Source organism: Aotus nancymaae, unplaced genomic scaffold (assembly GCF_030222135.1).
Source record: "Aotus nancymaae isolate 86718 unplaced genomic scaffold, 86718_ANA_hifiasm-v0.15.2.pri h1tg000021l, whole genome shotgun sequence".
In the NCBI taxonomy this organism is placed as follows: domain Eukaryota; kingdom Metazoa; phylum Chordata; class Mammalia; order Primates; family Aotidae; genus Aotus; species Aotus nancymaae.
The window spans coordinates 29,252,007-29,268,446 of record NW_026988433.1 but is presented as its reverse complement, the minus strand read 5'-3'; the positions used below and the strand labels follow the sequence as shown (position 1 = coordinate 29,268,446).

At 48.6% G+C, this 16,440-nt stretch overlaps 1 protein-coding gene across 2 annotated transcripts in view; it reads left to right on the top strand.

Annotated features, from left to right (window-relative positions):
- The window catches only part of STAB2 (stabilin 2), a 176,320-nt gene extending 163,989 nt beyond the window's left edge, over nt 1–12,331 (top strand). For both annotated transcript variants that reach the window (XM_064379911.1, XM_064379910.1), the window contains exons 62-69: nt 344–509; nt 654–760; nt 3,136–3,255; nt 4,101–4,241; nt 6,226–6,336; nt 7,197–7,325; nt 8,812–8,928; nt 11,867–12,331. In XM_064379911.1, the coding sequence (XP_064235981.1) occupies nt 344–509; nt 654–760; nt 3,136–3,255; nt 4,101–4,241; nt 6,226–6,336; nt 7,197–7,325; nt 8,812–8,928; nt 11,867–11,917 (942 nt within the window). In that variant the 3' untranslated portion in view covers nt 11,918–12,331. The remainder of the gene's footprint in view (nt 1–343; nt 510–653; nt 761–3,135; nt 3,256–4,100; nt 4,242–6,225; nt 6,337–7,196; nt 7,326–8,811; nt 8,929–11,866) is intronic.
- The last annotated feature ends 4,109 nt before the right edge of the window (nt 12,332–16,440 follow it).

Sequence of the window (16,440 nt, the reverse complement as noted above, 5' to 3'; positions counted from 1 at the left end):
TCAATCAGAGTTCTGTCAACCCATTAGCAGAAAAATGTGCACCTAGGGTAAATGGATGACGGCAAATTCTTTCTCAAGAACAGAAAGAATAGAAATGAGTATGAAGGACCTGGGCACCTACAAGAAAGAGAGGACACTTTTGTTCACCCAGGGGCTCAATCAATAAATAAACATCTAATGACCGCCTACTGTGTGCCAGGCACAGAGGTGCAATAGGCAAAATGAGACTTACTCTATGGGTTTTATGGTCTAACAGGGGAGTCAGACATTAACCAAATGATGCCACAACACATGAAATTGCAGCTGACCCGTGGCCATGTCTGTATCGTCTGTATCCCTGCAGGCCAAGTACCACCTGTGCTCCGCAGGCTGGCTGGAGGGTGGGCAGGTTGCCTACCCCACAGCCTTCGCCTCCCAAAACTGTGGCTCTGGTGTGGTTGGGATAGTGGACTATGGACCTAGACCCAACAAGAGTGAAATGTGGGACGTCTTCTGCTATCGGATGAAAGGTAACTGCCCCAGCTACACTTCAGGTTCCAGGCCATGCAGCTGCTGAGCAATCCTCAGCCTGGTCAGTCACTCTCCTAGTGGGAGCAGGGCAACCCTGGCCCCTCCCCTACTTGTGTGGGACCCTGTGTGCTTCTGCCCTGCAGATGTGAACTGCACCTGCAAGGTGGGCTATGTGGGAGATGGCTTCTCGTGCAGTGGCAACCTGCTGCAGGTCCTGATGTCCTTCCCCTCACTCACAAACTTCCTGACGGTATGTACCACGTCTGCTTGGTTTGTCTCGGGCAGGGAGGGGTTGCCTCAAAGCAGGTGTTAGAGGGGTTAGGCCTTAAGCTGAAGGCCACAGTCATGGTTAAAAGCACAGGAGCTGGACCACGTTGCCTGAATCTAAAGCCTGGTTTTGCCACTCACTTGTATAAGCTTAAAGAAGTTACTTTCCTCTCTGGGACTCAGTTTCCTCATCTATAAATGGCGATGGTAATAGCATCAACCATGTAGGTTCATTGTGATTGTGAAATGAGTTAATATTTGTGAAGCATTTAGACCTGTGGTCTGTACATGAACAATTCTATGCTGATGTGAGCTAGTATTATTATCTCTGTATCTGGAACAGTTTAAGAGTATGAGCTACACAAATGAGACACTCTTTACTCTTCTTCATGGACGTAGTGAGCTAAGCCTGCCTGGTGATCACCCGGTGAGCCAAATTAACATAGAGTCAATTTGCATCTTGCACTACACTTAGTCAAGTCAACATTTTACAAGTCACGTCCAATGAAAAGAAAGCCCCATCTGGAGAAAGGTTTGGTGCTGACTGATCACAAAACTGAGCTAATAGTAATAACAACAACAACGAAAACAGCAGCTAACATTTCTTGAGTGTTTACTTTGTACTAGGCACTGTACTGAGCCTTTTACAAGGACATTTCATTCAGGCCATAGAATGTAAGCTTCATGAGGGAAAGGATTTTCTCTGCCTTGACTATTGTCTCCCCAGCCCTCAGATAGGATGACACATGACAGGTGTTCCATGAATACTTGTTAGAAGGACTAAATCCTCATGTAACTGTATAAGGTCACTTCTATATCCACTTTTTAGATGAAGAAACTGAGGCTTACCAAGGCCAAGGACATAGCCTAACTCATCGGGGCTGGGCTCAGTCTCAGACTGCCTGGTTCCAGCCATCTCCTCATGCTTTAAGATAGGGAACAAGGGCAGCCAGTGACTGGGCCACTGTTCCCAGGAGAACTTACAGTGACCACAGGAGGAGAGGGTACTGGGCATGATTAGAGGGCTCGTAGGATCCATGAAGTAAGACCAAGGACCCCAAAATGGAGAGCCTTTGTCCACAGACCAAAGAGATCCATCTCACTGATCTAAAAATCAGGACTCCATTAAATGCACTAAAGATGAACACCCAAACTAATCTTTCTGCTCTGTGGGAGTTTGACTTGCAACAGCATTCAAAGAAAAGATGGTGTCAGAACAAAACATTTTCAGCAAATTACCTACCTTCTCTGGGCCTCAGTAGCCCCAGGTGGGGGTGGGGAAAAATATATATATGTATAAAACTTAAGAGAGTCTTGTTGTGTTGCCCAGGCTGGAGTGCAATGGCACAATCTTGGCTCACGGCAGCCTCGACCTCCTGGGCTCAGGGGATCTTCCCACCCCAGCCTCCCAAGCAGCTAGGACTACAGACGCACACCACCAAGCCGGCTAATTTCTTAACTTTTTATAGAGATGGAGTCTCACTATGCTGCCAGGCTGGTCTCAAACTCCAGTGCTCAAGCTATTCTCCCACCTCAGCCTCCCAAAATGCTGGGATTATACGTGTGAGCCACCATACCCAGCCTGTTCAGGGAATATTTAGCACTTACCATGTGCTTGGGATATATCAGTGAACTGGCAAACAAACAATAAATGGAACAAACACATCAAGAGTGTTGAGTGCTAGAAGGTGATAGATTCAGATCCTATGGAGAAAGTGGAGCAGGGCTGGGGGACGCCCCAGTGTCGTCCTTCTGTGTGAAGTGATGAGGGAAGGCTTTGGGGAGAAAGTGACACCTGAGCAAAGTGTAAACAGGGGAGACGGAGTGAGCCACCAGACTTTGGGGAGGAACATTCCAGGCAGAAGGAACACTCGGGCAAAGGGTGAGCAGCAGGAGCGTGCCGGGAAGTCTGAGGAAGAGCAAGGAGGCCCGATACGGCTGGAACAGAGTGAGCGAGAGGACAGCTAGGCCCGGGGTCAGAGAAGCATCATCAGCCACATGCTTTGGGCCTCGTGGGCCATTATGAAGACTTGGACTGTTCCTCTGAGTGACGTGGGGAGCCACTGCAGGATTTTGGGGAGATTTGAGATTTGACACACCTTTCAAAGGGCTGCCCAGGCAGCCATGTGGAGGATGGGCTGTCCTGCAGCTGCGTCTTAAACCATAGGATTCACTGAGGAAAGGAAAAGCCCTAAAACCTTCCCAAGGCACAGGCAGAAGACACAGCAAAGGAGCGGCAGGCTGAGTTGGCTAACACCATGAATATACCCAGATGGGTGAAGCCCCAGGACTTCTCCAGCCACCCTGACCACTGCACACCAGGGCTGGCCATTCTCATGACTTCCTTCCTCTCCCCAGAAAGTGCTGACCTATTCCAACAGCTCAGCTCGAGGCCGCACATTTCTACAGCAACTGACTGATCTGTCCATCCGCAGCACCCTCTTTGTGCCGCAGAACAGCGGGCTAGCGGAGAATGAGGTGAGTTGAGTACCTGGTGCCTGCGCTTTAGACTAGCATGTTACGTATCACCACAGCAATGCTGCATCACAAACTACCTGAAAACTTAGTGGCTCCACATTTATTTAGCTCACACATCTGCAGGTCAGCGGCCACTCCCTTGGTCTTGGCACACTCGGGTCTGAGACCGGCTGTCAGCTGCTCTAGCTGGGCCATCGATTGCTCTGTTCCGTGGGACTGTCATCAGCCAACAGGCTAGTCCAGGCGAGTTCTCAGGGCGATGGCAGGGAGTGAGAGAGGCAAGAGTAAGCCCTGTCTAACAGTGCTTCTTACGCCTCTGTTTGGTCACCTTTGCTAATGTGCCCCTTGGCCTGATAGGTCACGTAACTGGGCCCAAAGTCAGCATAGGGGGCAAAGGGCCGGGGATGCAGGGAGTGGGGAGGAACCAGGGCCTCCGATGTAATCTGTGTTCCACACCAACCTTCTTCATGTCACAGCACACAGAGGATTGGCAGTATTTAATTCACAGATCGTTGACCCGAAGCTCTGACAGCCCCACCAGCCACCTGAGGGCTGAGAAGGGCGACACCTCTGCCTACCTCAAGACCCGCTCTTTCTAGAACACCACTGGAAAGCTCTGCTTTAGACAATATAAATGACATTCAATCCCACATCTTAGCTGTAGGTGGCCTCTGGCGGAGCCCAGACAACCAGAAACCTGAGAAAACCTTGATATTTCCTGATCTCCACATGGAGGCAGGAAAGCCTAGACCATGAGAAGCGATTTTCTTCATCATCCCCATCATTAAAGACAAGATATTGCTTGTCCTTTGAAGAGCATGCTTGTGTTTCTCGTCCTTTCTCAGGCCCTGTCTGGGCGGGACATTGAGCACCATCTCGCCAATGTCAGCATGTTTTTCTACAATGACCTTGTCAATGGCACCACCCTGCAAACGAGGCTGGGAAGCAAGCTGCTTATCACCGCCGGCCAGGACCCAAGCCAACAGGTACGAAAAGTCTTCTGGGCTTCTTGGGACAACTGGAGTTCCTGACATACAGTAGGTGCTTAATAGATGGCAACCATTATCACGCAAACATAAACTCTAAACCTGCAGATAGGGGATGGGGTTCACTGCCCACCATAGCATACCACCCTGACAATTAGGCAGTCCGACCCCTTAGGAAACAGGCCAGGCTCAGAAGCTGGTAATGGGGAAGGATAATCAACTCATTTTAAAGCTGTCGGATTTTCCACCTTTGTTTCAGTCAGCTTCTCGGCCTATTCCAGGCATTAACATGAGCTCCAAAGTCAAATGACCCAGGTACGAATCCCAGTTCTGCCACTTGCTAACTATAAGGACTTCAGTTATCTCACTTTGCCGTGTGTCAATTTCCTCATCTGAAAAATGGGGATGATGGTGATAGTGTTGATGATGATGGTGATGGTGCAGGTCATTATTTTAATGACTGTGATATAAGGGAGGAAAAACTTATTCTACTCAGGGTCTGTGGTTGGGCCTGAGAATTAAATAGAGATAAGATAAACAGGAAAAAAATATGCATTTTTTTAAATCTTTTATGTGCACAAGGGAATTATCATATGGAAAATGAAGACCCAAAGAACAGTTGGGATCAAGAGCTTATATACTTTTATTTGTGGCAAAGTGATCAAATAATAGGGTTTAGGTTAAGGGCAGTAAACTGTGGCATGACTGAAGTAGGTGGTGGAAACGGTGGAAGATAAGGAGTATTTCGGTGGGTTGGTTTGTCCAGATCCATTTTGTCAACTCCCAGTCACCAATAGGGATGTTCTTCTCCTCTGAAACAGAAGGGGCACCTTTCTCACTGGAGATTTTATCACCTGCTTTTAGGTAGAAAGGAGGTGGTCAGAGAACCCTTCATACAATTGCCGTTTTTCAAGTGCCTACTGCTCAAAATAACTAATACACAAAAATGGTGTGTGTGGCGGGGGGTGAGTTTTGTTGGGGTTTTTTTAGACAGTCTCTCACTCTGTTGCCCAGGCTTGAGGGCAGCGGTGCAATCTCAGTTCAATGCAACCTCCTCCTCCCAAATTCAAGCAATCCTCCTGCCTCAGCCTCCTGTGTAGCTGGAACTACTGGTGCCCACTACCAAGCCCAGCTAATTTTTGTATTTTTAGTAGATACGGGATTTTGCCATGTTGGCCAGGCTGATCTCAAACTCCTTGCTGCAGCCTGCGTGAGCCTTCCAAAGTACTGGGATAACAGGTGTGAGCCAACTTGCCCAGCCCAAAATGGCGTTATTTTGGGGTGACATGTTCTGAACCCCTTCGGTGATGATGGTGGTGATACTGATGCAGATGACGTGGTGCTGGTGGTGGTGGTGACGATAACCATGTCTGAATCATAGCCTGCCATGGGGATTCAGTGATTCAAGTCTTGAGACATGCAGAGAATAGTGCCTGACACGTAGCAAGTGCCAAATAAATCTTGATTTTAAATGTTTATCTCATAAATGATTTCTATTATTTAAGAGCAGTAGTTTAGACTAGTGTCTCAAAATTTAATGTGCATTTGAATCTGTTGGAGATTTGTTAAAATGAAGATTGTGATTCAGCAGGGGCGAGGGGCATAGGGCCTCAGCTTCTGCCCACACAAGCCAAGAAATCACACTGGGAGATCACTTAAAAGTATCTCTTTCCTAACAGTGTGGTGTGATGTTCAGTGCATGGACACAGAGTCCACAGGCATGGGGTTTGCCACTTACTCCCTGGGTGATCTGGGTCAGGCCACCTTCCTTCTGATCACTTATCAGACAAGTGGGTTGGACAAATGACCCATAAGGTTCTCTGTAGCCCTTAGATCAGCTTGTTGGCACAGGACAACTAATGTGTCCAGAAGTCCTGGGCTGCCTGTCAGTGAAGACAAACCTGCAACCTGGGCTCAGGGGCCTTCCACGGAGGGCTGCCTGCTCAGAGAGCAAAAGCCATCAAACCTCTTTTCATTTCCCTAGACGGAGGCCAGGTTTGTTGATGGAAGAGCCATTCTGCAGTGGGACATCTTTGCCTCCAATGGGATCATTCATGTCATTTCCAGGCCTTTAAAAGCACCCCCTGCCCCTGTGGTGAGTATCTAGGATCCCTGGTAATGGGCCAGGAGGAGCCCCGGTACCCACTTGCCAAGGGGCAAACCATTACCAGAAGCCCTGTCCTCCGCCCTCCTCCTCCAGAGACTGGAGAAGCCACCAACCTCCAAGGTAGCTGTCTTCAGGACTGCCCAGCCCTGCTTCCTGGCATCCCCACTCCCAAGCATTAGCAACACAGCACCAGTCACCATTAATATCTGTTGAACAAAAGCAGGAGGATGGGCCAACAGAAGAACCTCTGGAAGGGGAGTGAGAAATCCTATGCTCTGGTTTGGCCCCTCCACTTTGTAGCATCTCTGAGTCCCAACTTTCTCACCTGCAAAATGGAGCTCATAATGCCTCCCTCCCTCCCTGGATTTTGGGGAGGACTACAAGTTAAAAATGAAAAACACTTAGAACAGTCTCTGACACATAGTACATGCTATATAAAAGTTGGTGATGGTGGTGGTTAGTATTTTCCCGAAAGCATGAGGGAGAGGTGAACTGCTGGAGAGTTCCATAGCATAGTGGTTACACACGGAAGCTCCAAAGCCAGACTGGGTTCAAAGCCCACTTCTACCACTGATATTGGGCAAGCATTTCACCTCTCTGTGCCTCAGTTATCCCACATAAAAATGAGAACAATAATAACTGTCCCTATCTCTTTGGGTTACAATCACACTTCAATGGGTTATTTCATGGAAGGGTATTAGAACACACCCTGGCAGTAGTAAGGGCCAGATACATGTTAACATATCAGTATTTTTATCCCCACTGGCTCCAGGATACCTTGGGCCACCAAGGATTCCCTTTTGGAGTCAGAAGTTTTAAGAATGGGCTTCTTTCCTTTCTGTGTTCAGACCTCGGCCCACACTGGCTTGGGAGCAGGGATCTTCTTCGCCATCATCCTGGTCATTGGAGCTGTTGCCTTGGCTGCTTATTCTTACTTTCGGCTGAACCAGAGAACAATCGGCTTCCAGCATTTTGAGGTGAGAGAGAAAATGGGGCATGATGATGGGGTCCTCTCCAAAAACCCAGTCCCTGGGCTGCTTCAGCTGACTGGCTGCGCCAGAGTCCTCATCTGGGAGCAGTGTGTCACACAGTAGCAGGGGCAGCCACCCACCCCACGCTTACTGCTGCTTGGGTGGGGACCCTGCCTTTAGGAGGAACAGCAATGGTGGTCCCAAGCCCCTTTTTCTGGCTGAGACAGGACTTGGCAAAGAGAGCACAGACCCCGAGCCTCTGTGCCAGGGGTTTGACCTGGAGGCACATTCACCAGGAGATAGGAGTCTTGTTCACCTTGGAGGATTTGCTGCACGAGCACACCCCATGACCTAGCTTGGGCATCCAGACCGGCTCTGAGGACTGGAGGACAGGGCTAGGGACCCTACACAGCCAGAGGCTTCATGCTGCAGCCATGGAACTCATTTCTATTTGAACAGTTGAGTCCGCATCTCAATCAGCGGCCAGCTCCTGGCTGGCTGTGTAGGAATACGGCCTGGCAGCGGCACAGCAGGAGCACCCTCTCTCATGGACTTTTCTTCTCTGGCCCACCCTCTCCTGCTGCCACCTCCTCAAAACACTCCTGGTCAAGGCTGTGGTGCAGAGCCCCCAGGCAGCCGTTTGCTGCCTTCTAGCAGATAACTTGCATATTTATAAGCTCCAGGCGCAAATCTCAAAAACCCCATTTTTAGCAAAAGTGTACAGGCTGTATGACTGCAGTTACATTAAGCTGAAGGAAAGGCAACACCACTCCAGGGTGATGGGTGTCAGAACAGTGGTTACCCTGGGTGGCAGTACTGGCAGGCAAAGGGCATGTGCACACATCCCGGGAGATGGATCACGTCTGGGTAGAGATCGGTAAGATGTTGCTGAGCTGAACCTAAAGATTGGTGCGTTTTATTATATGTGAATCATCTCTCAACAAAGTACTGTTAAAAAAGAACAGCTGGTCCCAGCTACTCAAGAGGCTGAGGCAGGAGAATTGCCTGAACCCAGGAGGCGGAGGTTGCGGTGAGCCGAGATCGTGCCATTGCACTCCAGCCTGGGTAACAAGAGCGAAACTCCGTCTCAAAAAAAAAAAAAAAAAGAACAGCTGGGCCTGGTACGGTGGCTCACGCCTGTAGTCCCAGCACTTTGGGAGGCCAAGGCAGGCGGACCACGAGGTCACGAGATGATGGAGACCATCCTGGCCAACATGATGAAACCCCATCTCTACTAAAAATACAAAAAATTAGCTGGGCATGGTGGCGGGCACCTGTAATCCCAGCTACTCGGGAGGCTGAGGCAGGAGAATTACCTGAACCCGGGAGGTGGAGGTTGTAGTGAGCTGAGATCTCGCCACTGCACTCCAGTCTGGTGACAGAGACTCCATCTCAAACAAAAAGGAAAAGCCCCCAGAGGGAGGCAAAGAGTGGCTTACTTTCCCTCCCCACTTGGATGAGACGCTCCCGCCTCTCATGCTTGTCTTTCCAGTCGGAAGAGGACATTAATGTTGCAGCTCTTGGCAAGCAGCAGCCTGAGAGTATCTCGAACCCCATGTATGAGAGCACAACCTCAGCTCCCCCAGAACCTTCCTACGACCCCTTCACGGTGAGTTTGCGTTCTTATTCTTCTAGGAATAGGTTCCATTGGGGTACAGGGGAATGGTAGCTTCTAGGAAATTTCAGTGGAGAGCTTTGTACCAAAGAAGTTCCACTTCTAGAATGTATGTCAGGTCACAAGCCTAAAAGCCAGTTTTGCAAGGTGACTGAAGCCAGTGTGGCTGTTTGGAGTTCCTGGGTTTTCTTGGGTAGACAGCAAAATCCTTGAACAAACAGAGACGGGAGAACCAGAGGTGGTTGTCCAAGCCCAATCTCATGACCAGGTGTGAGACATTAGTCTCCACCTGCGGGGGTCTGTCCTGCAAACCCTGACTCCACGACAGATGAATAAAATACCCTCACACACCAAGTACAGTGAATGAGTGGGCTAGAGAGGTCATCAGCTGCTCTCAGAGGGCGATTGCAGCTACCCGACCCCTTACTAGCCGTTCCTCCTTGCATCTATTCAGTATAGATTTAATAACAGAGGTTCTAAGTCAACATGCTTGTGGATAATTAATATGGTTAAGAGTGGTTTTATGAATGATAAAGGCTTTGGTTCCAGGCCCAGAACAAACACCATTAACATATAATCCGCCTTCAACCACCGCCTTTCCCAGACGGCACAAACTAGTTAAAGACAAAAGAATGTGGGGTAAACAGACTTAACTGGGGAAGCTTCTATTATCCCTAATCTTCACCCTGTGACCTAATGCTCTAACGTAAGAACCGGCTGCCTTCAGCCCGTTCCATTATTACAAATTAATGAAAAAAACCTTTCAACCTTCCAAAAGGTTTGAGATTATATCTTACAACTTTCTCTAATATTTCCCTTAATATTTTGCCAACCACCCTGAGTGACTCCCAACATAGGTGAGATGTTACAATGAAAAGAAGTCTTAGGCTGAATTCTGCTGCAACCATTTATGAGGTAGCAGGTGCAACACAAGACATAAGGAGAAAGGATTTTACCTTCAGATGTCCTTTAAACTTACACTGACATTGTTCTCCAAGATTTTACTGCCTGTTGTCAGAGCTGCTGCTTTGGAGCTACTTTTCTTTGATGAGGCCTTTTATATATATGGGTGGGTGTTCTGCTCTGGTCTTCCAGAACGGGACCATTTATCTCTAGAGTTAGTGATGCCTGAGCTTAGATGGGGGCTCCAGTGACATCATCAATCCAGGGGGACCCCTTGGCAGGGCACCCCATTAATAACACGTGGAAGTACATCCTGCCTGTAGTTTAATACCAGTTCTGGACTGCAAAAAGAAATAGAACCTAATTTTTCTTTTTATAAAAGGAGAGAAATGTTTTCTTCTAACATGCTGAAGTTTGTATAGTGCAATAGATGTTATTTTTCCAAAGTAAACCAAAGGTAAATATCTTGTGGTAACAGATTTAATATATGTGCATAGATGATTGAAAAATAACCAGACTGTAAATCATATTTTGTTTTTTAACCAAACCCAAGTACATGCTTCTGGTTCACATTTCAAGGGTAAGTTCAGGCGAAGTACAGTGGCTCACGCCTGTAATCCCAGCACTTTGGGGCGCAGGCGGATCACCTGAGGTCAGGAGTTCAAGACCAGCCTCACCAACATGGTGAAATCCCATCTCTATTAAAAATACAAAAATTAGCCAGGAGTGGTGGCGCCTGCCTCAGGAGGCGGAGGTTGCAGTAAGCTGAGGTCGTGCCACTGTACTCCAGCCTGGGAACAGAGCAAGACTCCATCTCAAATAAAGAGGTAAAGTTTAGGTAAATTACATTTGTTAATAGTTTATTTCTGGAAGTATTGTTATGCTGAAATCACTTTCATTTAAAAAGCAGAGAAAAACAATGTATCCATTCTCTTCAATGCACCCCCAACCTTCCCCACCGTCTGTCCTCTTCTGAGGGCTCCATCAGCACCAGGCATGAAAGATTCACCTGAGGCAGGTGAGAAAGTAGCTTAAAAGCAGGATTCAGCTAAACCTACTATTCAGACTACGTGGCAAAAACATTCTGGAATCCTAAGCATGAGGTACCAGCTTGCAAAGTGACGTGCCACATTCTCACGCCTTTTACACTATTATTTTTAGTGACTCCAGACACATTTACCACCACTAGTTCCACCACGAAAAGCCATTTCTAGCATCTATTTTGCTAATTAACAAAGCCTGGGTGCCAGTCAGAGCTAAAGCTGGCAGAAGGTTTGGCATGGCCGCCTCTAGAGTGTGGCTTTTAGACAGGGTCTTGGTGTGTCACGAAGGCTGGAGTGCAGTGGCACCAACAGGGCTCACTGCAAGCCTCAACCTCCTGGGCTCAGGTGATCCTCCCACATAGCTGGGACTACAGGCACATGTCACCTAATTTTTGTATTTTTTGTAGACATGAGGTTTCACTGTGTTATCCAAGCTGGTCTCAAACTCCTGAGCTCAAGTGATCCGTCTGCCTCAGCCTCCCAAAGGGCTGGGATTACAGGCATGAGCCACCATGCCCGGTCGAGTGGGGTTTCTATTACACTCTCTCAGGCACTCAAGAGCCACCACTGGTTCAGGATGAAATTTCAACCTAAAAGTAGTTTTTATTGTATCATTAGCCACCTTTTGTGGGGTGCCTACACCTTGCTAAACATAGGGCCTAATTTAACCCTCCTGCCTCACTGTGAGGTATATTATAACCTTTGTAGAAGAAGAAACTGCAGCTGAGTTGGGGTGATTTGTCCTGGGCCACCCAGCTTCAAGCAGCAGAGACTAAATGGGCTCCCAGAACAGGTGGCTGTAACCCCAGACCATCCCACCTCCCAACACAAGGCAGCAGCGTGAACGAACACGCCCAGCACGCAAGCATTCACAGTGCTCAGGGAGAGTCGTGCTTCAGGCCTCAGACCAGTGGCCACCAGAAAGGTTCAACCTAGCACTTAACATGCAGAATGCCCTGTGCCCTTACACCCCTCTCTTTTCCCAGGACTCTGATGAACGGCAGCTTGAGGGCAGTGACCCCTTGGGGGCCCTGTGAGGGCCTAGACGGGACACCAGCCATCACTCACCGCCATCTGGGCAAATGGAGGCACCTTAAAAGGGCTGTCAACTGTGAATTCTCAGCACCAGTTGCCTTTGGGGAATGTAAAGTCCTTTCAGCACTCAGAAGCCATACCTCATCTCTCTGGCTGATCTGGGGGTTGTTTCTGTGGGCAAGGGACCGGTTACTGTGCCCATCCAGGGACCTTCTCCCTCTTCTGACCCTTTGGCCTCTTCAGCTGGCACTGCTCCACTCTGCCCCACGTGATGGGTAACTGTGATCTTACTTCCCTGTTAGACTGTAAGCCTCCATAGGCAGGGACCTACTGCCTGCATCTTTGTATACCACCCCCCAGCCCCATGCCTGACACGTGAACTGTGCACAATAAATGTTTATGGAATAGAAAGTCAACGGAACAAATCTAGTGTTTGGGACCGCGCCACAGGAGGAGTTGAACTTTGAAGGCAAAATCCACTTACTGGGGCCTTTTCAACCAGACATCATCAGCCTTATCAATTCTTCTGAATTTCGTTGTGTTTGTTTGCTTGTGTGTTTTAAGAAGACATGATAGTCACCATGAGATGTCACTTCACGCTCACGAGGATGGCTAGAATCAAAAAGACGACAGTCACATGTATTGGAGAGGATGTGGAGAAAGTGAAATTCTCATGCACTGCTGGTGGGAATGCAAAATAGTGCAGCCACTGTAGAAAATGGTTTGGCAAAAAAATAAATAAACAAATAGTAAGTTAAACCAAATTACCATATGACCCAAAAATCCCACCCCTAGGTATATATCCAAGAGAAATGAAAATGTTTGCACCAAAACCCGTATATGCATCTTCATAGTAGCACTATTTCCAAAAAATGGAAACAAGCCAAATGTCCATCAACTGATAAATAAATGAACAAACTGTGGTACTTCATGAAAAGAAATATTACTTAGCCCTAAAAACTGAAGTACTGATACCTGCAATAGTACAGGTGAACCTTGGAGACATTAAGAAGCCAGTCACAAAGGACCACGTATTGTATGATTCCATTTATATGAAATGTCTAAAATAGGCAAATTGATAGAGACAAAAAGCAGACCGATGGCTGGAGAAATGAGGAGGCACTGCTACTGGGTATGGGGTTTCTTTTCTGGGCGACGAGGAATTTGATAGTAGTGATGGTCGTACCACCTTACGAATATACTAAAACACAAAATTGTACACTTTAAACCAGTGAATTTTAAGGTATGTTGTTAGTTGTATCTCGAATTTAAAGATGACATGATTATGAAATAATCTATCATCTTTCCGAGTATTATAGGTGGGCTGGCTTTGGGGCCTCTTAAATACAATTAACCTGCCAAAGAAGGTTGAAGACGCCCCTCCCATTTAGACACACTGCAAGAGTGATGTGCACCAAGACCCCTTCCTTCAGAAGGCAAAGGGAAACCTCGGCCCCGGTATTAGCCAGGTGTCAGGCACAATTAAAATGAACACTTGGGATGCTACAGCCCATTAAAAAGTTTGAACATGACCAGGCACGGTGGCTCACGCCTGTAATCCTAGCACTTTGGGAGGCCCAGGCAGCCAGATCACCTGAGGTCAGAAGTTCAAGACCAGCCTGGCCAACATGGTGAAACCCTGTCTCTACTAAAAATAAAAAAATAGCCAGGCATGGTGTTGTGTAACTGTAGTTCCAGCTACTCGGGAGGCTGAGGCAGGAGAATCACTTGAACCTGAGAGGTGGGGGTTGCAGTGAGCCGAGATCCTGCCACTGCACTCCAGCCTCGGTGACAGAGTAAGACTCCATCTCAAAAAAAAACAAAAAGGTTGAAAAGATTGTGATATCACAAGCAGGGTTTCCCATAAACTTGGCCAGTGTGGGTAGAGAGGTGGAAGCAGAGGGAGAGGGAAGGGAGGAGGGACAGGGAGGGAGAGGGAAAGGAAGAGGAGAGAGGGAGGGAGAGGGAAAGGAAGAGGAGAGAGGGAGGGAGAGGGAGGTAGGGACAGGGAGAGGAAGGTAGGGACAGGAAGGGGGAGGGAGGGAGGGAAGGGGAGGGGAGAGGGTGGGAGGGAGGGAGGGAAGGGGAGGGGAGAGGGTGGGAGGGAGGGAGAGAAGGGGAGAGGGAGGGAGGGAAGGGGAGAGAGTGGTAGGGAGGGAAGGAAGGGGAGAGGGAGGGAAGGAAGGGGAGAGGGAGGGAGGGAAGGGGAGAGAGAAGGAAGAGGAGAGGGAAGGAAGGGGGAGGGAAGGAAAGGTAGAGGGAGGGAAGGGGGAAGAGGCGGGGAGAGGGAAGGAGGGAGGGAAGGGGAGAGCAAGGAAGGGAAGGAATGGGGGAGGGAGAGAGGGAGGGAAGAAAGGGGGAGGGAGGAAGGGAAGGAAGGGAAGAGGGAAGGAGGGGGAGAGGGAAGGAAGGAGGGAAGGAGGGGGACAGGGAAGGAGGGGGAGAGGGAATGAGGGAGGGAATGAGGGAGGGAATGAGGGAGGGAAAGAGGAAGGGAAGGAGGGGGTGAGGGAAGGAGGGAGGGAGGGAAGGAGGGGGCGAGGGAAGGAGGGGGAGAGGGAAAGAGGGAAGGAGGGGGAGAGGGAGGGAGGGAGGGAGGAAAGAGAGTGTATGTGTGTGTGTGTGTGCGCGCGCGCGTGTGTGTGTGTACACACATGCACCTTCTGGGTTTTTTTTGTAATCAGAAGAAAATAGATTCAACTGTAGTCTCCCTTAATATTAATAGTTCAGGGGAAAACTTCACCTGCCATCACAAGTTTGTTGAGGATCAAGTATCAACTGTATGCAGGCCTCTCTGCAGCAAAGACTGAGGACCCAAAAACCCCACGCTCCATTAGCTTAGATGACATGGGGGGTGGTTACTGTCTGCTGCTGTAAGACCCAGAGGAGGGGAGCCTTAGGGTTGATTCCACTGAGGGGCTCAAAGACATCATCAAAGACCCATCTTCCCACTCTGCCCCCTGAGGGCACCTGCAGCAGATTTCCTCAAGGGGATAAAGTGGGCTTGTCCATTTCAGCCTCCACGCCCACAGAGTGCACCACTCAGGAAAGCGCCTCTCACAGGAGCGAGCTCAGAACAGTAAGGAACTTTCTTTCCTAGAAATGCCCTCCCCCAACACACAAACTTGCCCCAGAGTCTGAAAATGCCACATTCAAGTGGCACAGGCAAAGGGGATGGGGCCACCCAGATGGGCTTAGCCTATTCAGACCCGCCCAACCAACTTCTCCCAATAACTCCCTTATTAGTGTTCCTGAAGCTCGTGGGACACACATTAGTTTGCACTGTGGCCTGTCATGGGGCGAAACTGGTGCTCAATTATTTCCCCTTCCCACCTCTTGACAACTGGCCTCCCACTCCCGAGCCCTGAGGCAAACATCAGTGGAAAGTTCCACCCCCAACACACCTGCCCTCCATGGAGCAGGGTCTTTGTCTGCTGTGTCCAGTTCTAGAACAGTGAGAGGCACACAGCAGGCCGTCGGCAAACGGAGCTTGGTGGAGCACTGGGTCCGCGGGGCCGTGCAGACACCTGCTGCTCTCACGGTCCAGGCTCCTTGTTACTGCCCAGCTGGTGGCCCCAGGATGCAGGGTGGGGGGACGTGACGAGGCTACAGCTGTTGGCCACCCTGGCTGACGGCCACTAATGGCAGAGGCACACAATGATTAAAGAAAGGGATACGGGCTGAGCCTCGACCCAACATCTCATCTTGTCGTACCAGCAGGGAGGGAAATATCACCTCCTCAACAACTGACAAAGAAATTCTGAAATATTTTTAACAACAAATGTGTTCGCTTATTAATTGCTAGAATTACCTTAGAAGAAAAGGCATGTGAGAGGAGGGACCAGGGATGGCAATTTGCCTCGACTTCCTCTACCTGATATTTTTGCAGTGGAGGAAGGTCATGCGAAGGACTGGCTGCAGGCAGACTCAGCCTCTTGGCAGCACTTCGTGGAGGGGCCTGCATGGATGTGCAGCCATGAGGCAGTTTCTCTCAATCTGCCGTTCTTGATCCGGAGCACCTGCTCTTTGACGACATGAAATGTAATTCATAGAAAACATGATCTGTCCTTACACACGACTTTCTTAAATCAATGTAACACTCTACACTTCCATTCACTGAAAGAAAACAGTTTATAATGCATCTTTAAGGAAGTATGCTTAGATTTGCCTTTTAAAGCTATACATGTAAACCTGTCATTAAAAAAATAAATGAATAAGTGAAGAATTAGGAATTCTATAACAGAAAGACAAAGTAACTTACAATAATAAATGTACTTACTTGGTAAAATCTCAGCTTCAATTCCAATAGAAGATACAAGACAATTAGAATTGCTTAAAACAAATTTGGATTTTAGAAAAGATAGTATTTGACTAATGATTTTTTTTAATAATTTTTGTTTTTTGAGACAGGGTCTCACTCTGTCACCCACACTGAATTACAGTAGCTCAATCATGGCTCACCAAAGCCTCAACCTTCTGGGCTCAAGTGATCCTCCCACCTCAGCCTCCCAAGTAGCTGAGACTA